The sequence below is a fragment of the Bactrocera latifrons genome, unplaced genomic scaffold (assembly GCF_001853355.1).
Source record: "Bactrocera latifrons isolate USDA-ARS-PBARC rearing strain unplaced genomic scaffold, ASM185335v1 scaffold_181, whole genome shotgun sequence".
Classification (NCBI taxonomy): Eukaryota; Metazoa; Arthropoda; class Insecta; order Diptera; family Tephritidae; genus Bactrocera; species Bactrocera latifrons.
Window position 1 is genome coordinate 63,359 of NW_017535308.1, and position 10,192 is coordinate 73,550.

General features: G+C 33.0%; 1 protein-coding gene and 1 long non-coding RNA gene across 5 annotated transcripts; one reads left to right on the top strand and one right to left on the bottom strand.

Moving 5' to 3' along the window:
* Positions 1–398: 398 nt before the first annotated feature.
* On the top strand, positions 399–3,550 carry LOC108967249 (serine/threonine-protein kinase tricorner; the record flags this gene model as incomplete). 4 transcript variants are annotated; one of them, XM_018930540.1, is given in 6 exon segments in its annotated part: positions 399–934; positions 1,627–2,157; positions 2,374–2,583; positions 2,642–2,748; positions 2,817–3,301; positions 3,368–3,550. In XM_018930540.1, coding segments are annotated over 5 exon segments (1,362 nt in total). In that variant the 3' UTR covers positions 3,463–3,550.
* Positions 3,551–9,475: 5,925 nt separating this feature from the next.
* LOC108967258 lies at positions 9,476–9,978 on the bottom strand. Its single transcript, XR_001993251.1, has 2 exons — positions 9,693–9,978; positions 9,476–9,608 (listed from the first exon to the last, which is right to left on the bottom strand). It is a non-coding gene; the product is annotated as an uncharacterized LOC108967258 (long non-coding RNA).
* Positions 9,979–10,192: the final 214 nt, after the last annotated feature.

Below are 10,192 nucleotides of genomic sequence, written 5' to 3' on the forward strand. Positions count from 1 at the left end.
ACCCTGAAGAAAGCTGCTACTTTCTGCTATTTGCTATTATGATCGCATGTACTGTGCTATTAAAAAGCCACAGTTTCACAAGCTTACTCTGATCTGCTATCGCAATCGTAATCGCAATTCACAAAATCAAACTGTTATCGCAATACACAGGTTCGGACTGCTATCGCAAATCACAGTTTCGAACTGCTATGGCAATTCACAGGTTCGAACTGCTATCGCAAATCACAAATTCCAACAGCGATCGCAATTCACAGTTTCGAACTGCTATCGAAAATCACAGGTTCGAACTGCTATTTATAAAATGTGATCGCAGTTGCGATATGCGATTTTTCAATCACAGTGAAAAAATCACCGATAGTGAAATATCGCTCATCACTAATATATGCTTGACTAAAAAGTTTTTTTTTTTTTAATTTTGTTGAATAATTCATTAAATAAGATAAATAAACACAATTACTTAGCTATTTTTTTTTATATGCTGTCAAACAGCAAAATAACTTGAAAGACATTAAAACCATTTTTTACGGATCCTCCAACATCGCAAAATATAGGTCTTCTTTAATTCTCTAATTATTTGTAATGTAAAAATACTTCCATTTTACTAAACTAAAGCTGGCCAAAACGAAAACATTCTTAGTAATATTCCCATTTTTAGTGTCTGTAGTTCATATAGATAAATGAGTAAATAATTCCGCCTGGCAATGCTTTCGTATTTCAGTCAATATTTTCATTTTTATTCCGACCACAAGTATTTTATCGGAAAGTCTCTTATTTCGACGTATTAAGAAATTGTAGGAAAATACACAAACTTTACTATTTGATGGTGATATTTTTAAATTGTGGAACAATGAAATAAGGTCAAAAAAGTGTAAATAATTAGAAAACTGGTTCAACCGCTAGCGTTATATCCAATCTTAGAAGTTCTGTGAAGTAGGTATAGTTGATTATGCTTTGTTTTCTTTGATTTTGATGCAAACGTGTGTGATCAGGGCTATTGAAAACTATAAGTATTGAATGCCATGAAAGTAATATTTGAACATACATGTTTTCTTCCGAAGTCGAACATACTCGTGTGATTTAAATCATATGTATTCTTTGCAATGGTATTAACGTGATATTGTATACATTATTCACATTAAATAAGGCGTTCAATATAAAACACCAATTTCTGTATTTGAATTTAAATTATTGGCCAAAAGTAAAAAACAAAAATATTGGTAACTATTGAGTAACAGATTAGGAGAAATGTCTGAGGTCACTAAGTAATATTTTCGGGCTACGGAACATAAATATCTTGATCAATCCTAAGTCTCTTTTGAATAGTTTTTTTATTATAAAATGCCAAGGTTTATTTTCATTGCACTCTCAATCCCAGCGAAAACAGTAATACGGGTTATATATTGGACACGCTTATATTGCTCCGAACAGATAATGAATTTACCATTAAATATTTTCATGGTCTATTTATTTGTTTCATTTTCATTATATAATTTATTTTGAAATATGTGAGTCTGAATTTTGAATATTATAATTTTGGCCCTGCTAAACTGTAACATACTATATGACTTTGTTGCTATTACCCGAATATGTCTATATATATTTATATTTTTATATGCTATTTTTAAGGTTCTCTTAAACATTTAATTTTACAACATTGAGCTAATTGTTGTGTGTATAAAAGATCCTATCATTATGAGTGCGGACGGTTCTTCCATACGCTTCAGCGACCACACATTGGATAAAGCAACAAAAGCTAAAGTAACATTGGAAAATTATTACAGCAACTTAGTAACTCAATACGGAGAACGCAAACAACGCCTAGCTAAATTAGAGGCTCAGCTAAAGGACGAAAGTCTAACGGAATCTCAAAGACAGGAGAAAAGGTTACAACATGCCCAAAAAGAAACAGAATTTTTACGTCTGAAAAGACTGCGGTTAGGAGTTGAGGATTTCGAAGCATTGAAAGTTATTGGAAGAGGAGCGTTTGGGGAAGTGCGACTAGTACAGAAGAAAGACACAGGGCATGTATATGCTATGAAAGTGCTGCGTAAAGCTGATATGCTTGAAAAGGAGCAAGTGGCTCATGTCCGCGCCGAACGCGATGTTCTTGTTGAAGCAGACCACCAATGGGTAGTTAAAATGTACTACAGTTTTCAGGTGAGATTTAATATCTTAAATAAATAGAAAATATCGCTAACGCAGCACATAGTCGAAAGATTTAAAATTCATATGTATGTATGTTAAATTTCGACTATAAGCAATAAGATTAACGAAGCTCAATTTTTAAAGAAAATAAATTCGTATTTTGACTAAAGGAAAACTATTGATGATTGAAAAGATATTTTTGATATTTTTTTTCATTACACCAAAAAGGATCCCGTGAATTTGTATTTAATTATGGAGTTCTTACCGGGCGGAGATATGATGACCCTCCTAATGAAAAAAGATACTCTTTCAGAAGAATGCACGCAATTCTACATTAGTGAAACAGCATTAGCAATTGACTCAATACATAAATTGGGATTTATTCATAGAGATATAAAGCCGGATAATTTGCTTCTCGATGCACGTGGACACTTAAAGGTTCGTTAAGTATTAAACATGTTTGCTTTGAACTTTACAAAGTTTAACACTAATGCAGCTTTCTGATTTCGGACTGTGTACGGGATTGAAAAAATCACATCGCACCGACTTTTACCGGGACCTTTCACAAGCTAAACCATCCGATTTTATTGGAACATGCGCCAGGTAATTTTATTTTATTGTCATCTTTTTGGTTATTGATATTTGATTTTTACTGAAATTTGAAATTTTAGTCCAATGGATTCAAAAAGGAGAGCAGAATCATGGAAACGGAATCGTAGAGCTTTGGCATACAGCACTGTTGGTACACCTGACTACATCGCTCCTGAAGTATTCTTACAGACTGGTTACGGACCGGCTTGTGACTGGTGGTCGTTAGGAGTAATAATGTATGAAATGCTAATGGGTTATCCACCATTTTGCTCTGATAATCCCCAAGATACATATCGCAAAGTGATGAACTGGCGGGAAACGTTAATATTTCCACCGGAAATACCAATATCCGAGGAAGCAAAAGATACCATTGTCAAATTCTGCTGCGAAGCTGACCGCCGTCTAGGCTCACAGCGTGGTCTTGATGACTTAAAATCTGTATCGTTTTTCAGAGGAGTTGATTGGGAACATATTAGAGAGCGTCCTGCAGCTATACCTGTTGATGTGCGCTCTATCGACGATACGTCCAATTTCGACGAATTCCCTGATGTTTCACTCGAAATACGTAGGTTTAATATTTGTTTACCCGCATATTCTGTCAGCATTAACAAATCACATTACATATTTACAGCATCTGCCCCTATACCTCAAGGCAGCGAAATAGCCAAGGATTGGGTGTTCATTAACTACACATTTAAGCGCTTTGAAGTACGAAATTTGGAATGAAGTTGCTATTTGAGCACTGCTACGTAGATATAATTTTTTAAATTTGATTCAATGATTTAATATCGAACTTTAATATTTGAAAATTGTATTTATTGAGTTTAATTAGACCAGTGTGCATAAATTAAATTAATTTTATTCATATACAATAATTATTTCCAACTAATATGTGTTAGTGTAGTGGACAGTTTGTGATGATTATTTCCAATTATATTGTAAGTCTTGTTTAAAAAATGTCTTTGAAAAGTATACATCGTCTAAAATGCAATAATAAGGATTCATAAGTATTAGGACTTTTTTTTTATTGGTTACCTTTCACTACATATTACATATGTATATGTAGAAAATTTTAATCTTTAGCTTTCAGATATAACCAAGTTATAAACATATTGCAAATAAGACTAGTTTCCTTTTCTTGTAAACTTATGAGAATGTATTATCTTGTATTTTAGATCACGATTTGCTCTCTTTTATCATAGATTATTTTTTGTTTTCGATACAAGCATATACATAATTATGATTCTAAATTCATTCATATGGGCTTAGTAAACAAAAACCTTCACAAATTAGTGCGCAATATTCATAATTGTTGAAGAATATTACTAACAGAAATATATTTGACTTTTCTATTAATAATTCTAAAAATATTAATATGTGTATTAACTGATAAAAGAATATGCTATGCACTGCATAATACTTAATATAAAATAATGTTTAATTTTCGCTTATTTGCTAGATGTTACGTATAAAAATGTTAAGAAATGGACTTATTGTCTGCGAAAAATTTTAAATTATTTTTGGTAATGCATAGAAATAAACGATAAAAATATGAAAACAAAAAGTAACGCAATATACGATTAATGTGAATTTGCAAAATACAAGCCTTAAAGTATTTTCTTTTAACTTTTCATCTTGACCTTAATGAATGAATTTTGTGAGGATCCTTTAATTATTCTTCTTCTTCGGGAATTATTGTCCGTCTTCGGATACTTTCTTCTTCTTGATAGTTGCTACCCAACCAGGGGCGCTATCCTGTATCAAATCCAATCAGGTCCTCCGAATTGTTCATGAACTGTTCCATTTCGTTAACTTAAAAGGTTAACTGAGTCGTCTTTATGCAATTTAGAGAAACATTTTCTCTGATCTCTATGTCACCGTCAATAAAAATCGTTTTAATTTACATACCAAAATTATGACTACTTTTGTTTGTTACGCTTTCACGTCGAAACCACATAATAGATCATCATCATGTACATATATTTCTATTGTTTTTAGAAAGGACTTAGGATTCTTATTATTAAAATATACATATACATACATACATTTGTAGTTGGACAAAAATACCTCTGCACACACTCCCTGCAGGATTCTTCGTGTTGTTGTTGTTGTTAGTTGGCAGTGATAGTTTCTATCTAATTTATTTTAAGTCAAAACAATACAAAACATTGTTAAACAGTTAAGCTACCAACGCGTAGATTTTCTAAAGTTTTACTGGTTTTTACAATTGGTAACGGTTTGCTTGACACCGAAAGAGAGAAGAGTATACAATCCGTACAAACATAGTACATTCAGGAAAGTGTGTGTACAATCCACATGTCCTCCGATATTTAATGAGTACAATACAATTAAAATACCTTAATTTTAACCCTTCAAAGCCTGATAACTCTGATTCATTCAAAATTTTGATATCTATTATAATTGTCAGTTACAAACAACATTTGTTCTAAAATTTGTCTAAAAAATCAGTCATTTAGATTTTACAGGGTGTTTTGAGTGGCTTATCCTTTGAAGGCAACCAAATGATCATAAGAGAAATACATTTTAAGGACACATTTTTACAAAAAAACCTTTTTTTTTTTTGAAATTTCATTAAAATTATTATTAAACTGATAAAAGATACATTAGTTTGTATGGAAATCCAGAAAACAATTTTGCTGTGACGATAAACAAAGAGCTATACCACATTTTATGCAATAAATTTGCGTACGTGATGAATAATTAGGATCTTGATTTTCCATCATTTATAACTTAGCAAAATGTCCAATATGATCTAACCTTATATCACGCGGCAGTACCGAGGCGCGGTTAGGATGAGATCGTTTCGCAGAAATCTTATTTTCAATGTTACTTCCGGCTCATTTTCTTTGTAACGTGCTTACACTTCTCATCAAGACTTCGTCAACGTCGCATATGAATTCGTGGGATTTGTTTGCGCTGTTACGGAATAATGGCGTTTATATAGGATCCACGAATTAATCATTGTCATATCAAGCATATGATATAAATATTAATTGGCTGGTCCATTTTGCAGGAACTGATGCGCATATGGCTTCGTCCTAATGCTGAATCCATAAGATCCACACCGTCCATGTACCTGTTATATTCGTGTATAACATTGGATTTTTTCGACGCACTGTGAGTTTCTTTTATTGAACCTCTCAACAGCTGGAGATTGTTCGAGCGTTGCTCCTACATTGTATTTGTATGGCTTGAGTCTTTCCAGGAGACTGTGGACTGTGGAAATATCAATCCCATAAAACGAAGCTACATACTCTTCTGCTTCACCTCGATTTTGTAGTTCCACTGGCAGTTTACAGCCAGGAATTCGGTTTCGTCGAACTCTTCCCAATACTTAAATTCCTTGAGTGCGTAAATCAGCCAACTAACTAGTGTATTAGTTGTCGAAAAAACTACAATAATTGACGAAACGTGACGCAATACGGCTCAAACGAACTACAACACTAGATGACGCCCTAAGTTCGGTTCATTTTCATGGATAGTCTTCGTTCCCCGAGTAAATTTCAAAATTGTAGCAAAAGCTTAAATCATCGCACATTAAGAACACTTTGTAACCCCAAGAGGCTTGTCTGGTATATACTGCTTTAAAAAAGGATTTTTTTGTTGAACAACCTTGGGAACCTTATCGACATTTTCGTTAAATGCTTCAATCAGTGGCCGTATTTTTAACAGACGATCAACTAAATTTGCTGGCAAGGATTCACGCGATAATTAAGTATTACGACAACGAGGCATTTCGTTATTGTTGTTGATGTGCAAAAATTGTCGAATCTTCTCATGGCGATTTCGTATCATAGCTGCAATGATAGGAGGACTGCCCTAATCACTCCAATACATACGCACTTTAGAATATTCGATTACTGACATGAAATGCAGTATATCTGCTGTATAGAATACAAATGGCTCTGTTTTACGATATTTAAAACAGTATAGTCTGATACAAAAATTGAAAAGAACTGATAGGGAGTGTGCAACGATATTATTTGTGGTGTAAGGTGGTCGCTGCCTCGAAACTGAATCCAACTATCTTTGAGTTGCATGTTGCAGCGCTTCTAAAGAGGGTTTTTAAACCCTATAGAATCTTTATCTGTTGTTGTGCGCGAGAAAAAGGTGGCATATTGTGGCCATCGAACTCGATCTTCTAAAACCACTGGACTGCCGTCATTATCAGTACTTGTAGGTAACATATTTTCATCACTAATATTGTTGTGATCGGATATTTCACATTCAGGGTCTTCTTCAATGAAATTTTTACTATCTGATTCTGTTGATAACTTTGAACTTTTGAAGATTTTCCTGACTGTTATACCGAAGACCTCTCTGTAAATTCCGTATTGGTAAAGACAAATTATGAGTTTTTACACTTTTACTGACCACTTTATTATAATTTTGTGTATGGAAGTAACAAAACCTACTTCTCTGATGAGCACCTGATGGTTCCTGAATTGTAACGATAAATTTTCCAAATCAATCACAAAAGTTATTTGAAAATGCAATATTTTCCTTGAAATTATTTTTTCGATGCACTCTTACTCAAGTCAGGCCGCCAGTCGTTTAAGGGTTAAATTCGAATAAAAATAGATGATAATAAATAAAATTATTGATATAATAATGTCGGTCGAGTCGGTTGACGGCTCGACGGCTGGTGTCATGTATCCTCTCACGGTTCTCGGTCGGTTGACGAAACATGAAAAACATTTACAAAGTGGGGTTCCAACAAGTCGTAAACTACTTAAATGTGTATGTTAAACGGTTTTATTTGATTTTTAGGCTGGTAGCTAGTATGTAGTGCATTCACCAGAAGTGGGGAAAGAACTTGCGAAAATTAATACTCGGTATTGTCAATTGCGAATTTGTAAAATTCTTTTCGATGCAAGTGTCAAAATTTGGCGTACGTTTATTTCATTCGCGAGTTGAATTCAAGTAAGAACAAGAAAAAACGTTAACTTCGGTTGCACCGAAGCTAATATACCCGTCACAGGTGCATTTCTTTTAGTAACTATGTGTTAAGTAAATCTAAAGACGTAACCGGCCAGTGGTTTTCATCCAAAGGAACACATTTTCCTATTGTTTTTAGCCATGTATAACATTAAGGTTATTTAATAAAGAAAATAGATCTTTTAGATGTTTATAGTTATTTAAGATTTTAAAAAGATTTATTATTAACATAAACTTAATGGAAATGAAATTATCATATTTATACGAGTATATTATTACATATGTTTGTTTTATAAAAACACAGAGTAGAGGATCATTATTTCTATGAACAATAGTTTATACCAAATTTCGAGAATATTTCGTCAAATGAGAAAGTTTCCCATGCAAGCATTTGATTTCGATCTGAACAATTTTTTCGGAGATCATATTATTACCTTAAGCAATAATCCATTTCGTGAAATGCAAAAGTTTTCCATACCAGCGCCAGATTCCGAGGAGGAATCTTTAGGAGAAAATGACGTTTGCAAAATTTCAAATCGATATCTAAAAAACTGAGGGACTAGTTCATATATATACAGACCGACAGACAGACAGACATGTCTAAATCGACTTAGCTCAACATACTGATCATTTAAATATATATTTTATACGGTCTCCCACGCTTCCTTCTGGGTGTTACAAACTTCGTGGCAAACTTAATATACCCCGGTTCGGTTGAACTGAACATTTTATACCCTTGCAACTTGCAAGAATCAAATAGAATTTAAATTTGTGTTATATGGGAAGTCGGTGTGTTTGTTGTCCGACCAAGTTTAATCGATCGGGTACTGAAAATTAATTTCGGTATAAATGTGATATGTGCTGATAGGGGAACTTCTCCGGAGGAGGAATGCCAAAATAATGTTGCTAACGCTTATATTTTTTAAAATATTCACGATTAAAAATTAAAAAGTTTGCTGGTCAATGTTTAACTAAGTTTTTTCACATTTTTCACTTTGTATATTGAAATATACGCTTTGAACATTGAAATAAGTGCACATTTGTCTTTTATTTTGTTATTTTTTAGTTAAATTTATTAAATTAAAAACTACTTACTGCAGGTTAGAATGTTTACAATTATGAGAAAAACCAGCCTTGCCACAACTAAAAAACCAAATACGAAGGCTTTTCAATAACAGCGTTTCACTTGTTTGTACTTTCGGGTGATAAAAAATTCTTTCCAATTTTTTTCAAGCTATAATTTAGCTGTGAACACTTTTTTCATATAGTATATGAATAATATGTGATTTATATTTAATAAACACAGATAAGTAAAACTCTATGATAATATTATAAAATTATAATATTACAAGTTTATATTATAATAAAATCATGTAGCTCTAAAAAAAAATAACTCTTCTCGAGCCAATACCCGGGATTATGAACTTGAGAGGCACCCAATTTGCACAGAACTTTCGTCTCTTTAGAACATTCCTGTCCTCGGTGCTCATTTCGCCAGTTTCCAGCTTAGCAAATATCTTTTCAAAAGTGCATTTCCCTGAGCCCAAATTCAACAGTATTTTCCCCCAAAAAGCAATGCTTTATTAACACGCGAAATGCTTTATGATCCATTTTTTTGTTAACTAACATAAGTAGCTTCACAAAAATACTATATCTCATTAACTAATAGTTATAATCCAACTAATAGAAATTATACAGATGGCAGTAGTAGTATTATCTATGTATCATCCACAGTAAATCTTGGGCGGGCCCTCTATTATTATAATAAAATTATCTTACATTCTATTTTATTTATTATTTATTTTCCTTATTTAATAAAGAATTTTTTTTTATTTCTCGTTTTTTTTTACGCTGAAGGGCTTGTCGCAGTTGATCCTCTGGCGATCCCTTGTTAATCCCGGTTGGAATGGACTCTAAAATAATTCAAAAATATTTGATATTAACAGTTTTTATTAATAAGTTCCGTTAAATTAGTAATTAAATAGTTCCGTTCTTACCAATAAGGCCTTTTAAGCGAATCTTTGCCCAAAACCCCATCAATATAGTACTCGTACTACATCGCCTATTCGTCAGTTAATATACAAGTGCGTTCCGAAGTAAAAAAATGTTTTTATCGACAATATCAATTTATTTTATTCAAAATAGGATATTTCTGCTTCGATACAGCATTTTGCACAGTCCGATATGGCCACCAGTAAGCCGGTGCAGGCCTTTTGAATGGCCCTTATGTCAGTATATCGCTTTACTTTCATGGCCAAATGCATTTTTACGAAAAAGAAGAAGTCACACGGTGCCATATCAGGTGAATACGAGTTCTGGTAATGGGTAAAATGTGATTTTTGGTCAAATAATCGTCCTTCGAATGTTGGATTCTGAGTAATTTTTGGTCGTCAGTAAATTTGTGCGGAACAAACCGTGTACGCACCTTTCGTAAGCCCAAATATTCGGTCGAAATGTGATAAATCGATGTTTTGGAGATGTCCAATTCCATTTTCAT